General features: G+C 32.1%; 4 protein-coding genes across 4 annotated transcripts in view; 3 read left to right on the top strand and 1 right to left on the bottom strand.

Moving 5' to 3' along the window:
• LOC111491286 (deSI-like protein At4g17486) overlaps nucleotides 1–144 on the bottom strand; it is a 3,008-nt gene extending 2,864 nt beyond the window's left edge. Inside the window, exon 1 of the mRNA XM_023140131.1 lies at nucleotides 76–144. The gene's annotated coding sequence lies outside the window, so the exon portion shown is untranslated. The remainder of the gene's footprint in view (nucleotides 1–75) is intronic.
• Nucleotides 145–2,413: 2,269 nt separating this feature from the next.
• LOC111491285 (ethylene-responsive transcription factor 1A-like) lies at nucleotides 2,414–3,337 on the top strand. Its single transcript, XM_023140128.1, has one exon. The coding sequence runs from the start codon at nucleotides 2,600–2,602 to the stop codon at nucleotides 3,308–3,310; it is 711 nt and encodes a 236-aa protein (XP_022995896.1). The 5' UTR covers nucleotides 2,414–2,599; the 3' UTR covers nucleotides 3,311–3,337.
• A 3,964-nt stretch (nucleotides 3,338–7,301) lies between these two features.
• On the top strand, nucleotides 7,302–8,884 carry LOC111491284 (phospholipase A1-Ibeta2, chloroplastic-like). The gene has a single exon (XM_023140127.1). The coding sequence runs from the start codon at nucleotides 7,312–7,314 to the stop codon at nucleotides 8,803–8,805; it is 1,494 nt and encodes a 497-aa protein (XP_022995895.1). The 5' UTR covers nucleotides 7,302–7,311; the 3' UTR covers nucleotides 8,806–8,884.
• A 3,913-nt stretch (nucleotides 8,885–12,797) lies between these two features.
• LOC111490806 (RGG repeats nuclear RNA binding protein A-like) lies at nucleotides 12,798–16,057 on the top strand. Its single transcript, XM_023139418.1, has 7 exons — nucleotides 12,798–13,199; nucleotides 14,051–14,351; nucleotides 14,450–14,515; nucleotides 14,598–14,733; nucleotides 14,821–14,973; nucleotides 15,056–15,112; nucleotides 15,648–16,057. Exons 1-7 carry the CDS (start codon nucleotides 13,025–13,027, stop codon nucleotides 15,843–15,845), a joined length of 1,086 nt encoding a protein of 361 aa, XP_022995186.1. The 5' UTR covers nucleotides 12,798–13,024; the 3' UTR covers nucleotides 15,846–16,057.
• Nucleotides 16,058–17,313: the final 1,256 nt, after the last annotated feature.

Below are 17,313 nucleotides of genomic sequence, written 5' to 3' on the forward strand. Positions count from 1 at the left end.
AAAAAAAAAAAAAAAAAAAAAAAAAAAAAAAAAAAAAAAAAAAAAAAAAGCCCTAAATTTCTATGATTTTATCACCAAGTCGCCCATTTCCCCCTGCAACTTCAACCTCCATAACCGTGTGTTATTGCAAACGTTGAAAAAATGCTCACTTTTTTACCTCCTAATTTTTAGTTATCATACTTTTATTTGAAATTATTTGATTATCCATAGCTTTGCGATCAAAGTATTTAAGTAAATTCTTGTCAAACATCCCAAAGTTCCATCTTTATGTACCTAACTATAATTTGGTAGCTTCAAATATTACTCCATAAATAAATAAATCTACTCGAAATTATCATTTTAGTACGTGGAGTGAGACTCGTATCTAATAGGTTTAATAAACTTTTTTTTTTAATGTCAAATAGGATCAAAAATTGAATTCCATAATTTATTAGACAAATTATGAGTATTTACTATTTTTAACTTAATTATTGAGAAAAAAGAAAAAAAAATTGAGATCTTTGTTTATATTCTTTGTGAATGAATGATAATTTTACATTATAATAATTATTTGGTTCATTCTTATTCCAAATAATTTGGTGAGCAAAATGACAAATGTAAACTTAATTTAAAAGAAAAGCTCCAAAATGGGATGGAAAAAAGGTGGGCAAATTGGTCATTTTGACAGCTGTGATTTTCCATAATTGCTTTCAATGTCGTCCAATGGTCGGATCCTATCCATATCAACGTATTATCTTTCAAATAATTGATTTTTATACGCCACAAACAAAAAATAAAAATAATTAATCATTTGTGTTGATAGATAGATTTTAACTACTAATATTAATTTTATCGTCAGATCTCAATTAAAAAGAAAAACGAAACATTTATTGTGAGCGTATAAACATTTCTTAATAGATACATTTTAAAAAATCATAGCGAGACAAAATAGATAATATTTACTAGCGGTGGACTTAAATTATTACAAATTTCGTATAAATATAAAATGGTACAAAATTTATGGATAAAAATTTTAAAATATTTCTAAAAGTTTAAAGATTTATGGATCATAAAATAAAATTAAATAAAAATGTGTTAAACAACATAAATATAAATAAATAAATAATATAGAGAGAGTAAAATGGATGGTTTGACATTCTATTCAATATCTACCCCAACCATGAAGAGAATTTAAAATTTGCAAGCAATTATTATTTTATTTAAATATTAAATTGAAATAAAGTTGTCCAATTGGGCAATTTTATATAATTATCCGACATAATTTTCAAACCAAGAAAATCCCTCTCACCTTCCTATACTAACATCTCCAAAAAAAAAAAAAAAAAAAACTATTTTCTCAATATTTAATTAACATATTTATCAAATTAAAATGACATTAGACGTATTTATCAATTATTAATAAAAAAAAAAATTAATTTACTAAGAATCAATAAAATTAGTTACTCGTTTTCATTATTTTTTATCTTTAATTTTTATTTTTATTCTCATTCTAAAATTAAGAAAAATAATAATATTTGTTAATTAAAATTTAATATGTGAGTTTGGATCCCAAAATATTAACAATAATAATTAATAAATAAAAAAATCATAGTATTTGATATTCAATTTCTGTTTTTCCAGTCCAGGGAATATTATTGGTCCGACAAAAAGACTGTGTAGCGGCGCACGTGTGGCATGTTGGCACGTGCAGACCAGATGGAGGCTTTTTGACTACCAGACAGAAACTACTTTTAGTGGTCAGAATCAAATATGACAGGTGGGGTATTTTAGTCATTTACTCGTTGCAGCAAATTTCTAGCCGACAATTATAAAATAATTTCAAGCCTCCCTCAAATAATCCTCCTAATCAGTCATATACTATTTTTGTATATTAGAATTAATTTTTGTTATAAAATTTTAATATCATCAAATTAACCTCTATTTTATTAATTTTCTACTTTATTTGTCTGAAAACATAAAACAGTATTTTTAATAAATAAATAATAATAAATACAATTTGACAGTTTAAAGATAAGAGTCTGTAAGTGGTAGCTTTGAGTGGGAGACAACTCAGGGGCTCAATGGCCATTGGGTTTGTGGGAGAAAAATAAAATTTGCATACTCATTAAGGAAATTAATGACGAAATATCCAAAATTGAATTTACCAATTTAACCTTTAAAAACATTCTTAAAAAGGAAATGGATAATTAGGGGAAGGGCAATACCGTCATTTCAGATTAAAATTTAATCACGTGTATATAAAAATACGTGTCTTCCACTCTCTTCTGCCACCAAAATTGCCCTATGAAGAACCTTCTCAGAAGCCTCAAATTGATAAAATCATTAGAATTTTCAACCAAAAAATGAACTAAAAAAAACAGACTGCTTTTTTTTTTCTTTTCTCTCTTTTTTGTTGGTGTCAATTTCAAAGGTTGAAAGTTTCAATTTTCAAAAGCTTCAAATCCCACAGCTATATTAATACCTCTCCCATTCATTAAAGTCCAACCAGTTTCTCGGTATTTCTTTTCTTTTTTTCTTTTTTTTTTTTGTCTCTCCCTCTAATACAGATTTTACAATCAGAACTAAAATTGAAACTTGGTTGTAAAGATTCAGGGGAATTATGTACCACAGCACAAAAACAGAGCCGGATTTTGCTTATCTTGGCCCAATTCGCCGCCACTTGTTAGGCGAATCGGAGGCCGCCGGTCCCGTTTTCAACCGGACTGGTAGTTTCAGTAGCTTAATTCCATGTCTTGACGACAACTGGGGCGATTTGCCACTCAAAGTGGATGACTCTGAAGATATGCTTCTCGCTGCTGTTCTCGGGGATGCCGTCGGTGCTGGATGGGTGCCGTCGCTTGGAAGTTGCGATTTTGGGTTCTCGGCGGTGAAGTCGGAGCCGGAGATGATTCCTGTGAGCTATCCACCGGTGCAACCCAATGTGGCGGTGAGGCCGGCGGTGGTACCGCAAAAGGGGAAGCATTATAGAGGAGTGAGGCAACGGCCATGGGGGAAGTTTGCAGCGGAGATTCGGGACCCGGCGAAAAATGGCGCTAGAGTTTGGCTTGGAACCTATGAGACGGCGGAGGATGCAGCTCTAGCTTATGATCGGGCAGCCTATCGAATGAGAGGCTCGAGGGCTCTACTCAATTTCCCCCTCCGTGTCAACTCCGGCGAGCCCGAACCGGTTCGAATCACGTCGAAGCGATCCTCGCCGGATCTTTCGTCTTCGCCAAAGCGGCGGAAGAAGGCCACCTCCGCCGCCGAAGATGGAGGAGTACGAGCGGCAAGCTTTACACGTGGAGGGCAGATGTTTGTCAGCCAATGCTAACACATCTAGCCAATAAATAAATGGCTTTTTAAGGTGAAAAAAAAGTTTTATTTTGTTTGGATTTATGGATATATAATTTGTTAATATTAATATTTTAATTTAATTAAAAAATTGAAATTTAAAAAGGCCCAAACAAGGGACTCTATTTATGAATTGAAGCCCAATTACAATTGATAAGTCCACAAAGTAAAGCCCAAACTTACAAAATGGGCCTTACAAAATAAACCACATTACAATAGTCTACTTCGGCCCACCAACCATATGATTAAGAAAATGAATTTGGGCCAAAGCCCAAGTTCATTGAAGTCAAATTAATCATTATTAAAAGAAAAAGATATAATTTTACTTGACATTTAAATTTGTCAACTAAATTATATAAATAAATAAATAAATAATGTTGAATATCTAGCGTGGAAGACCCGGTTTCTGTGCAACTTCCATATATTAGACGTTGCTTTCAGTACCGTCTCCTTTGACTTCTCTCATCTAAATACATCCAAATATTAAATATTTATTTAATAATATTAAACCACAATCTTATTATCATATTCTTTTTGTATCACCAAAAAAAAAAAAAAAAACAATATTTATATTATTTCATATTTTTCTCATTCCTTGACTTATAAAATGAGTTTCATTTGGTTTTTTCTTTTGGATTTTGAATATCATTTAATAAATAGCGTTTAGATTATTTAATTTGAATATTTGTCCTTAATTATTAAACTAAAATAAATAAATATTTATTTATTTATGATCGTTCTCATATAATATTGTGTGATTTAGTAAAGATATTTAAATTAAAAAATAATAACTTAATCTAAATTAGGGACTTTTAAGTTCGAGAGACAACAATGTCATATTTTATTGCAAAAATGGACCTACATAGGCTATTTATATATATATATATATATTGTCTCATAACATAGAAAAAGAAAAAACAGAGATAAACCCATGGGTCATAGTCACACTCGGGTCGTTACTATAAAACCGGTGGTTGGTTGAAATGGGACATTAAACATACCATTAATAATTAATATATGAAGGGTCAGAGAAAGCTATGTATTAAATAAATGTTTGATTATAAAATGTCACGCACACCTATATATTAAAATATTTATTTTAATGAAATACAAAGTTATGGACCTACAACTAATTTACGCTGTTCCCATATTTTTTTATTTTTCTTTATTTTTAATTACTTTTCCACTCTAACGTGTCTCAATACCGTGTCACACGCTCTTGGCCTTCCGCCACTCCCCACCCTTATAACTCTAATTATTATTATTAAGTTATAAACTAAATATTGTTATAATTTAATTAAAAATCTTTAAATTAGAGATTTAGTTTTGTTATATTATTTCAGTTTAAATAATGCAACAAAACAAAAGGGTTTATAAGTAGAAAAAAACAAGTAATTTATTGACCATTATTCAAATTATTTAAATGGAACATTTTTGAATTATAGAACGGTATGAACATATTCGATCAGTTAAGCTCTAAATGTGGATGGGTTGTAACTTTACTACTATAATTTATTTATTTATTTAATAGTTTCGATAGCAATATTGTATTATCTCGTACCTAAAATTTAAATCAAAATTTAGAATTCAAATTTGAGGTCACCTAACTCGGAGTATATATATTATCTTCCGTGAGCATGTAATTAAGCAACAAGAACTCGTTAAGCATAGGTAATTAATGTTATGGCAAGTATTGTCATCTTAAAAGTCGATATTTTGACGCTCGTGGTTGACCAGAAAAAAAAAAAAAAAAAACTATTTGAAGTGGCTTATTAAAAACAAATAGTAATTGATTGGATCTCCCCTAAATCTCTTTACGCTAAGTTATGGGGATTTGTTTGTGTTTGTGTTCTTAAAACCTCTCAAATTTGCATTAATTGATTAATTAATTTATAGTTCCTTTTGACCCTCTCTTCTATTAATCATCTCTTGCCTCTGCTTAGTTCCTAATTATGTTTAATTAATGAAATTAATTACCAGTGGGAACATGAGAAATTATTTATTTTAATTAAATAAAAATCTCTTTATTTTGGAAATTAAATAATAATTTAATTCTAATTACTTTTGAGGATTCCAATCTTTGGAAAAATGACATTCTTATTTTGTCCTCATATTTATTATTATTATTATTATTTTGACCCTAAGTCAAAATTTGGTACATTGTTTGAAATAACTCATAATTGAAGAAAAAAATATTTGTGTGAGTGACACGTGTGTAATCTCAATCAAAATCAAAATATCGAAATTATTATTATTTTTTAAATGAATTTTAATGTAAATTTTATCTCTTAAATTATGTCAAATTCATATATAATTTATTAGTCGGTAATTGTGGCTAAAATATATATGAAAAAACCTAGACTATATTTAAACGAGAGTAATCTCGATAATATAATTATTAGTTGGTTTGATTATAATTAAACATGATTGACATACAGTAATATTATATTATTAAATTGGGTAGGTGGCCTCTTAATTTTCTTTTTTGTTACTTTGACTTTTTGTTTGTCCGTGTGTTTTTATAAGAATTTGGTGTGTTTATAATAATAATAAAAAAAAAAAAGAAAAATACAATTTTATTAGAAATTTGTTACTTTCTTGCATCTCGATTGACAATAGAATTTTTTATTGATAGGATGTGTAAGATACCATATTTGTTGGAGAAAGAAATGAAACATTTTTTATAAAATTGTAAAAATTTATTAACAGATAATGTGTTTTAAAATTGTGAGGCTGACGGTGATATGTTACGGGCTAAACTAGATAATATTTGTTAATGATAGACTTGGGTTGTTACAAGTGGTATCAGAATAAGACATCAAGCGATGTGCAAACTAAGACACTAGACCCTCAAAGAGGTGGATTATGAGATCTTATATCAAATGGAGAGGATAACAAAACATTCTATATAATGGTGAATTATGAGATCCCACGTTGGTTGAAGAGAAGAATTGAACATTTTTTATAAGGATATAGAAACCTCTCTCTAATATACTCGTTTTAAAATTGTGACGCTGATGACGATACATGTCGAACTAAAGCGAATAATATCGAATAATATACGCGTTTTTTGAATTCTCTTATTGAAAAAATTGAGACAATTCTACCCTTTTCATTGTTTTGTTCACGCTTTCAATTTAACAAAAACTTTTTTTAGTCAAAATAAGAAAGAAAAAAAAAACTTTTTTTAACCAAGCACTTATGAATTAATAAAATTTAAGAATTAATACAAGAAGAACTTCTAAATTATAATTTTTGTGAGTTATATAGACTAATTTATAATTTAATTTATTAAAAATAATTATTTTCGTATGTGTTAGGATTTAATTGAAAGAATAAAAGTGAATAGAAATTCGAACTAAAAAAATATTAAATTACAAATTTAGTATCTTAACTTCTAGAATTATAAATTTAATTCTTTAATTTTCGAGTATTTAAAAGTATAAATTTTTTAGAAATCAATTAAATACGAATTAAACGTTCACAAAATTAAAAAAATTAGAGCAACAAGTAATGTAGACTTAAAAAAAAGGTTTTATGGCATGAAAAATAAATATTTGGATAAAAAAAATGTCACATGGTCTTAAAACAAATATTAAAATGGACTATTTATAGAATATTTTAACACTATTTGTTAAATTTTATTATTATTTTTTTATAACAAATTTGTAATTTAAAGAAAGTAAAAAAGAAAAAAAGAGTAGTCCGAGTAAAGACACGAAAAGACGGGTTTAAACAAAAACACGCTTCATCAATTGCAGACTTTAAGGAATCCCTTTCGCCCTCTTTAGTATCTGAATGAAAAACACCTTATTTTTTTTCTAACAATTATTATTATTTATTTTCCTTTTAAATGGCATATCGTGTAATTGCCCTCTAAATCAATGGCATTTCCCCAGCCCCGAACTATATATTAATCTTCTCCTCAATTTCCTTTCAACTTCATTTCGTCTTCAAAATCTTCATCCCTGGTTCTCAACTATGCAACTAATCACCTCCACAATTCCGCCCCAAAATCTCACCGGCTTTCAGGTCTGCCAGTCCAGTTTCAAGTACCAAATCTCGCCGTTGAACCCGTCGGCGGCCAAGATTTCTAATTCCCGTGAGACGGCGGCGCCGTTTGATGTCACTCGCCGGCATCTGGCAAACTTGGATAAGTTGCTAAAGAAAACCGATCCGCCTACTATGTTGGAGCCGGAACCGGTTCACAAGGACCCCAACAAGGGATCCATACCCATTAAAGGGAAGGGGCTTTTACAACACTTGAACCTAGCTAGAATCTGGCCAGGGAGGAAGGCGGCTGAGGACATGTCGCCGAAAAACCTCAACCGGCTCCACCAGTTACTCTCGAAAACGGTGGAGTATTCACCAAAAAGCTCCCTAGGTCAGCGGTGGCGCGAGTACCACGGCTGCAACAATTGGTCCGGTTTACTCGACCCGCTTGACGAAAATCTACGCCGTGAAGTCGTCCGGTACGGCGAGTTCGTACAAGCCGCATATCAGTCTTTTTATTCAAACCCCGCCACGTCACCCAACGAGGCCCCACTTCCTCACCACGTGGCGCTTTTAGATAGGTCTTATAAAGTTACAAAAAGTCTCTATGCCACGGCATCAGTTGGTCTACCCGGTTGGGTGGATGAGGTAGCTCCGGATATCAACTGGATGACCCAGCGGTCCAGTTGGGTTGGATACGTAGCCGTTTGCGACGACCGCCGTGAAATCGCCCGTATGGGGCGGCGCGATATCGTCATCGCCCTCCGTGGCACCGCGACATGTCTTGAATGGGCCGAAAATTTCAGAGCTTATCAAATCAAAATCCCCGCCGACAACAACACCACCGATGAAGATTCAAAAGTCGAGTGCGGATTTCTCAGCCTATACAAAACCGCCGGAGCCCATGTCAAAAGCTTATCGGAATCAGTGGTGGAGGAAATTAAACGATTAACAGAGCTCTACAGAGGAGAAACATTAAGTATAACCGTAACCGGACACAGTTTGGGTGCAGCATTGGCTGTACTGATGGCAGATGAGATCAGTGTTTGTTCGCCGGAAGTTCCTCCGGTGGCGGTGTTTTCATTCGGCGGGCCGCGCGTGGGAAACAAAAGCTTTGCAGATCGAATTGAATCAAGAAACGTGAAAGTATTGAGAATTGTGAACTCACAAGACGTGATAACGCAAGTTCCACCGGTGACGTATTCACATGTCGGAACAGAGCTGCGAGTGGATACAAAAATGTCGCCATACCTTAAACCCAACGCTGACGTGGCTTGCTGCCATGATTTAGAGGCGTATTTGCATTTAGTGGACGGATTCTTGTCGTCCAAATGTCCGTTCAGGCCAAATGCAAAACGGAGTTTGGCGCGATTAATGCAAGACCAGAAGGGGAATGTGAAGAAATTGTACATGAGTAAGGTGAAGGATTTGGGGCTGAATCCAGAGCTGCAAACCTCAGGGTGCTTGCCTAGTCCCTCCTGATTTCATCCAAATTTCATCATTTGGAGGACTTTTTTGTAAATTTTATCACTTTTTTTTTGTAATGGTGGACACAAAATCTTTTTTTCCCGCCTTTATCTGAAAATTTTATGATCAGATTAGGCGGGTTATAACACAAATTATTATTATTATTATTATTATTATTATTATTACATGTAATCTCCTAAGTGTGTATTAAACTTTTAAAATAAACAAAAATTAGAACAATATGTTATATTTTTATGTAATTTTAAAAAGTTAAATTAATAATATACATGCTCACACACTCAATATAAATGCATCACTCCAAATAAGATGGAAAGAGGATAATAAAAAACATGGACATTGGAATCAAATTTTGTCTAAGATGCACCTGCGTAAGGACAAAATATGCTAGACATATTCGTATTGGTCTATAGAAATAGTTTTTACTCTTAAATAGGAGTAAGTAACATGATCGTGTTACATGAGATCCATAAACCACAGTGCATATCATAGTAATTTTAAATTTGCTATACATGGCACAATTGCAAGTGTTGCGCTGGATGTGTCTCCCTACTCGTAGTTAGGACCGTCATATATTGCTAGATGTGTCTCCCTACTCATATTTAGGACCATCGAACATTACTGGATGTATCTCTCTACTCGTATTTAGGACCATCAAATATTATTGGACGTGCCTCCTTACTCGTATTTAGAACTATCAACACATGGTTAAACGTGTCTCCCTACTTGTATTTAGGACCATCATAAGTGATGAATGAACGTGGTCCGTATTTTGCTTCAATAAATCATTTATTTTGCTTTAATATATAAATAAATCTAAAAAAAAAAACCTTAAAATTATACAAATTTAACATATAAGCCTCCGATTTTTATCAAAATAATAATAATAATAAAACTATAAACTTCCCATTATAAAATAATAAATATATTTAGCCCACAATTATAAATACATCATATCCGTTACCAAACTTGAACAAGACATATTGACATTTCATAAATGTATAGTTTTCGTGTGTATGTAGTGTCACCATCCATTAATTAATGAAGTGTCCGCTTAGTTAATTAAATCAAAATTAATATTACAATTATATTAAAATTAACTTCCTTTTAATTATATGATATTTTTATTTGTGGATTTTACAAATTTAGAAAAAAAATATTTAAAATAGAATTAAAGACACGGTCACAATATTTGAATTGGTCGCTAATATACTTACACTTTCTTTAAGATTCACGTTTATTTAAATCGTGTCAAGATATATTAATGAAAAACATGTCATTTGTCAATAGAGCGCTATTCCATTAGTCCGACCATTTTAATTCTTAAATTATTAAAATATATATATCGTAAGTGAATAGTGTTCGTTATCTCTAACTTGATTAGACGTCGTACTATTTTGGTCCTATTTTCAAATTCTCTAACATTATAGATTTTGTATATTATATAAATTTAAATTACTTATTTTTATCTTCAATCTTATTATAATCCTATTATTTGTAGCCAAATCATCTTTTTATTTGTTTTTTTCTCTTATTTCTTATTAATATTATTAATTTTAAATTCAAACATATCAAAATAATTAAATTTTTTCCACATAATAATCTTAACTAGCAGCTACTTAATTATTCTAAAAAAAAAAAAAAAACTTAGCTTCTAGAAGCTACATATCAAAATAATTAAATTTTAATTATTTAAAAACCTAATTTATAAATTTTTGATTTTATGAGCTAAAAAAGTTGGTAATGGTTAGCAGTCTTATCACGTCAATAAATGTATTTTTATTAAATATTAATTAAAGAAAAAACTAAACATTTCCAATATATTTTCTGTTGAAACTTAATTAACTTGCCTTGTTTCATCGAATTAAAATTAGAATTATAATTATTGCCAATTAAGTTTATAAAATTAATTTCATAGATAATTTAACAATAAATAAAATTTAAAAAAAATTAGAATGTTTCGCTACAAAAAAAAAAAAAATATATATATATATATAATAATAATAATAAATACAAATAATTAAATTGATTGATAATCAAATTTTCAATAAATTTAAAAGATGGAAATATTATATGTCGACATGTCCATATTCTCGAATTTAAATATTTAAATTAAATCACTTTAATTATTCTCAAACTAAGTCTTAGATTATATGTCGACATGTCCATATATATCCACGTAGTTACACATATTTTATATTTTGTATAAATATATAATATATATAATCGAATAATAACTAATAAATATAAATACCAATAATGAAATGTATAGTGTTATTCCAAAACATATATAAATTGGTTAAGAGTTTAATTAAATTTCTTTTTATAAGTTTATTAGTTAACATAAATATCTGAAAAATACCACGATAGGGCGTAATAACAATTTTGTAAACTACATTGGTGGCAGAAATAATATTTAAAAGATAGGGATGTGATTTGCAAAATAAAGGAGGTCTAATTTGCAAAATCAATTTACAGAGTCAGAGTCGGAGGTGGGTTTCCTCTGTCAACTGTGTGTCCCAATATAATTAAAAACGATTGTTAGAAGCTTTTGAAAGTCTTCACGACGGAGCAGAGGTGCCGCCGCCAATGCTGGCACCGGCTATGTGCTGAGACACTTCGGGGCCCTCTGAAGTTACCGACTCGATTTCGTTTCATTTTTTCAATGCCCATTTGAATTTTGAAGTCGGTGAGGAAGGAAACATAGTAAACAAAATCGCACCGAAGAGATGTCAGTTTGAAATGTGTTAAAGTTTTTCTTTTTTCGATTTTTAAATAACTGCTCTAGTTCTGATTCGTGTATGAAAACTCAGATTATGATTCTAAATTCAGAATGACCCGTAATAGAGATTTGAATCTTCATGCGTTTTTGTGATTATTTAAGGATCATACGAACTTACATATCGATACTCCTCGTAAATGGGGTCGAGAGCTTAAAATGTTTTAAAAGGGTTGTAGCCTACCTCCATCTTAATTTATGTATAATTAATGAATTGAAAATGACTAAATATAATGTGTTAGAGTTTGTTATCATTTAATGTCTTAGATTTTGAAAACTTAGTAGCTAAGGTTTAGGTTTGAAAATGGTGTATTTGATTTGAGTGGTAACTATATAACATTTAATGCGTGTTTGTCTAACTTATATTTGGGATTTTTTATTTTTTATTTTTGTATGTTTTCGTTTATTTAATGCAATGCAATTTTGACTAGCTCTAAGATCTAATACGTCACCCTAATTCTTAGCTATTCTAATATAGATTTATATAAAAATTATTATATAATTATATTTTAGTCCATAACAAAATTATTATATATAAATAAATAATTTAACAATGAAGTTGAATGGACCAAATTGTCGAAGGGGATAATATGGAAAAAATAACTAATTAGCTATGGAATAAAAAATCTAAAATAATATTTAAATGAATAAAATTAAAATTATTTATGTATAGGCAAAATTAGAAATAATTAAATTACTCCAACAGGAAAGGTAGAATAGACCAAAGCCCAAATAGGCCCAATAAAGGCCCAGTTCAATCTTTGTTCAATTATATTATTTTTATTATTTTAATCTTAATAAATAAAAAAGGAATCAAATTATACGTCAATTAACAAATAAAATACATTATTACAAATCTTTTATATTATTTATTTTCTATTTTGTTAACCTTTTTCTAAATTGGATGTTACAGGTTAGAGTTTTACCAAATTTGACTGAAAAATATTATATAAAGTTAAATTAAAATTCCACCAATATTCAAAGAAAAAAACACATAATCAAAACAATATATAAATTTTTTTTTATAGAAAAACTCATTTATAAATTCTACGAAGAGTGAAATTAAGAAATTAGGAATAAAGTAAAAAGATATATATTTTTTAATATCATAAAGTAATATTTGGCCAATGAAAATATGAAGCGTATAGATATGAAATAGAATTGGAGCAGAAGATTATTTCCACTAGGGTTTTTAAGATTGGGTTTATTCCCATCTCATCCTTCTGCCGCAGTGGTTAGGGTTTCTTTCACGCAGTTGTCCAATTCATCAGACTCTCTCTCACTCTTTTGCTCTCACTGATTTTTTTCTCTCAAGTCCAATTCTGTAACTTCAACTGTTCTTTATCTTTATGGATTGCTTGCAGTAATTTCTGAGGGTTTTCGACTGGAAGGTTGATTTTAGCTTTGTAGTTCGTCGAGTTGCTGTTCAATCACGATATGGCAACCATGAACCCTTTTAATCTCTTGGTCGACGACGACAACGAGGACCCTAATCAGCTCGCCTCTGCTCAGCGGTCCGCTCCGGCGCCGCCGTCCAAGAAGGCACCGGCTCCGGCTCAGCCTGCGAAAGCAGCTAAGCTTCCTTCCAAGCCTCTCCCTCCTGCTCAGGCTGGTGGGTCTTGTTCATCGACTTGTAGTCTTGTTTGGATGTGAATAAGGAACAATGAACTTTTCGATTTGTTTGCTTATGGTTTTGTCATCCATGTGATGTTTGGTCATTTTTTTGGATTTGTTGTTATTAGTGGTAGTTGGTGGGTTTGTTTGCAATGCGGTCATAATGTTTGAATGGATGTATTGAAGTTCCTCTGGTTCCATTGTTTGTTATTTGTTCCTTGTGGATTGAACTTATTGCCTAAATTATAGTTCCTTCGATCTATACGATTTGCTGGTGTATTGCCTAGTTTTGTTATTCTGGTGTGGTTAATGATTTTTTTTAATGAATATATGACATCTGATTTAGATTGATTTGAAAAATATTGATTGTTCTAACTCTTCGTCTTTAAATTTCTGGCTTGCTTTTACATGCTACAGGTAAATTAAACGTCTTAAAAGAAATCATTCAATGAAGGGACTAGAATATTAAAAACCATTTATCTCAAGGATTAAGCAAATCTTTTAGAATGTGGTGTACGATCTAATTAAATAGGTAATTACATTGTTGTTGATATTACATAGATAGTATGCTCTTTATGCTTCCTTCGTTGGTATAATTAACTTAATTCCCTTATGCCATGCCAAATAACTGCCTGAGCAGGAGCTGGTACATGGAAAGAGGTATTCATATTGAAAGTCAGTATTACAGTACTTTTAATTAGTATTGTTGTAAGTTACAGTGTTGATTTTATTTCTGTTGAAGAGCTTATGAATTAGGGGACATGGGTATTATTTTTTTAGTATGGCTACTACTTTCATTGATGAAATGTACTTTTACATTATTTTGACTCTAGTTTTGTTTATGACCAGTAAGGGAGGCAAAGAATGAAAATAGCCGTGGTCGTGGAGGTGGGCGTGGCTATGGACGAGGACGTGGTGGTGGTGGAGGATTCAACAGAGACTCGGCAAATAATGAAAATGGTGGCAAGAATGGGTTCTCCGATCGATACCAGCCAACTGAGGAAGGTGAAAAGGAAGCTGAGAAGCGTGGTTATGGTGCATCCTATGGCTCTTTTCGTGGTCCTCGTCGTGGTGGCTTCAGCAATGGGGAAACAGAAGAAGGGGAACGACCTCGAAGATTATATGAACGCCGAAGTGGAACTGGACGTGGGTTAGTAAATTCTTTGCTCAAAATACTAGTTCCTGTTTCATCAATTTCCTATAAATTTGTTTTTGTATTTATCTTACCCTGGTAGTCTTTTGATTTAGAAATGAGTATAAGCGTGATGGGGCTGGCCGTAGGAACTGGGGAGCTCCTGGTGAAGAAATTTCCCCGTAAGTTTCCCTTGTCCAATTTTGAAAAATTATCTGATTTGATAATGCTGAACTTGTCTTTAATTGACTCGTGAATTTCAAGGGATGTGGAAGAGCCTGTTGCTGAAAATGAAAAGATTATTGCATCAGAGCAACAATTGGGAGAGGATGGCGATGTCAACAACAACAACAAAGAGGAGGCTGTGAAGGAACCCGAAGAGAAGGAACCTGAGGATAAGGTAGGAGATCTTACTTGAAGTATTGATACATTGGTTAGTCTGCCATGTCAAGTGGCCATATAATCTCTTTCTTCTATCTTTTTACAGGAAATGACTCTCAAAGAGTATGAGAAGCTCCGTGAAGAGAGTAGGAAACTGTTGGCAAAGACTGAGTTGAGGAAGGCTGAGATTGATGAAGAGTTGGAGAACATGCAGCAGATTTCCAGCAAGAAAACCAATGATGAAATCTTTGCTAAATTGGTGAGGGCTTCTCCCATTTTACTCTCACGATTCCATCTTTAGCTTTGCTTTTGTTGTTAACTGTACCCATTTTTATTGTCAGGGTGCTGATAAGGATAAACGCAAAGATAATGCTGATAAGGAGGAGAAAGCTAAGAAGGTATGCATTGTATTTTTCTTCCAGCAATTCATTACTGTCTGGTCTTAATTAATTACATGTCAGAAATTAAACTGAATTGTTTTCTTTGCATTGTCGATACTTCATATGTTGGTCTGGATTTACTTATGCAGTTTTGAGCTACTCTAAATTTTCGTTCATTACTATGCAACTTACAAATGTTGGTCTGGATTTACTTATGCAGTTTTGAGCTACTCTAAATTTTTGTTCATTTGGTATGCAGCTTACAAATGTTGGTCTGGATTTACTTATGCAGTTTTGAGCTACTCTAAATTTTCGTTCATTAGTATTCAAGTGCCTAGTCGTTCATGTATATGGTGTTTCCACTCGGGCCAACCATAGTTTATCTTGAACCAGTTTTGAGCTACTCTTAACTTTTGTTCATTAGTATTCAAGTGCCTAGTCGTTCATGTATATGGTGTTTCCTCTCGAGCCAACCATAGTTTATCTTGAACCTGTGTTCTTCATACACTTGATATTTCCTGAACTAATTCAAGTAATTGTTTTTGGTTTGTAGTCTGTGACCATAACTGAGTTCCTGAAGCCTGCTAAAGGTGAGAGGTACTATAGCCCCGGTGGACGTGGTAGGGGCCGTGGGCGAGGCTCAAGAGGTGGGCTCAATAACGGCAATGGTGGCAACGGTAGCAACAGAATGAATGTGGCAGCCCCCTCCATTGAAGATCCAGGGCAGTTCCCTTCATTGAGTGCTAAGTGAGGATTTACGACTCTAAAATCTATTTTGTCACTACATTTTTATGTTCCTTGAGATATCAGATCGGGATTTTTGAGTTACAACAACCAACAGGATTCTGAAACTCCCTCTAATGCTCTGCTTCTATGTAGTGTATATCTTGGATGTTATGTCTCAGTCGTCCTAAGTTATGCATCAATTTTGATTTTGTTGAAGGATGTTTATTATTATGATTATTATTATTTTAGTTCTCAAATTTTGCCATTCTTTTTGCCCCCTCTTTCTCTATTTTCTTGTTCCTTCGAAATGGCTGTTTTGTTTTAAATGAAAAGGAATGCTGCCTGCAAAATCATTAGACCATGAACATTCCGAAGGTGCTCATAACTTTTGAAAATTTTGAAGTTTTGTGATGAACTTTTACTGTTTTGGTATGGTTATATTCATAGAACGTTCAGGCAGTGAAGATTATTAGAGGTATCTGATTTATGTTGTGATGACCAACTGGGAATATTTGCAAGTATATTTCATTATGGAACTATACTACATGCGTATATATGTATTTGAATTTTACTGAGCATTCAAAAAAAAGGAAATGTTGTAATCTTGTCATGTTGTATCGGTACACAATTTAACACTTCAATCAAATCATCAATGTAAATTATAAATCTCACTTTTCCTTCTTGAGATAGAAGTTTCAAAAGAGCTCTCCAAGTGTCGAGCCAGCCCTCAAAACCTACAAAGTAGCCTAAAACTCTCCAAAACCTGCCATGTATCCTAGAACTTTCTAAAAATGGATTGCCCTTTGAACACCGAAACAAACGTCTTGGCAAGCAAGCATAATGTACTTCACCTATCCATTTTTCATTTAAAATCTTTTAGATTGTGCTTTATTAATCAAAGATTCTCTTGAGACGTACGCATAGTAATGGTCTCTCTCGACCAGCAGAATAAATAAGAGTGATTACGAAATGTCTAGTTAAAATCTTATTGGTAGAATGATTCAGGTATTATTGGTCCTAGCACCTAAAACTAGACAAGTATGTGTGTAGATCTGATGCGAGATGAATCACAAGGTCCCCCAAAGGTAGACTGTTTTCAAGCATATAGTATATGAATGAGAGCTAACCTTACGCTGAACTCAAAAACTATGTGTGAAGCTCTATCTTTACCTTGCCGACCTTCTTTATTCAATTCAGTGCATGTCTTTTCTTCCCTGCCTTTTTTGACCTTTCTTCGGAGCTCTAATCATCCCAAGCAGGAATTAGTAGAAATTATGAGATAACAAACTTAATTTCTAAAGACCCGGGTTAGGATATTCATCCCTGCCTTTTGACCGTTGTAGTCTAGTTGGTTAGGATATTCATCTCTTACCCAAAAGACCCGGGTTCAAGCCCCAGCAACAGATTTCTTTTTGATATTGATTTTTCAAACTAGATCCGCATGATTGTCTTGTATCTTTAACGACATTGATCGAAGAGAGTTCCAAATACAC

The sequence above is a fragment of the Cucurbita maxima genome, unplaced genomic scaffold (assembly GCF_002738345.1).
Source record: "Cucurbita maxima cultivar Rimu unplaced genomic scaffold, Cmax_1.0 Cma_Scf00016, whole genome shotgun sequence".
Classification (NCBI taxonomy): Eukaryota; Viridiplantae; Streptophyta; class Magnoliopsida; order Cucurbitales; family Cucurbitaceae; genus Cucurbita; species Cucurbita maxima.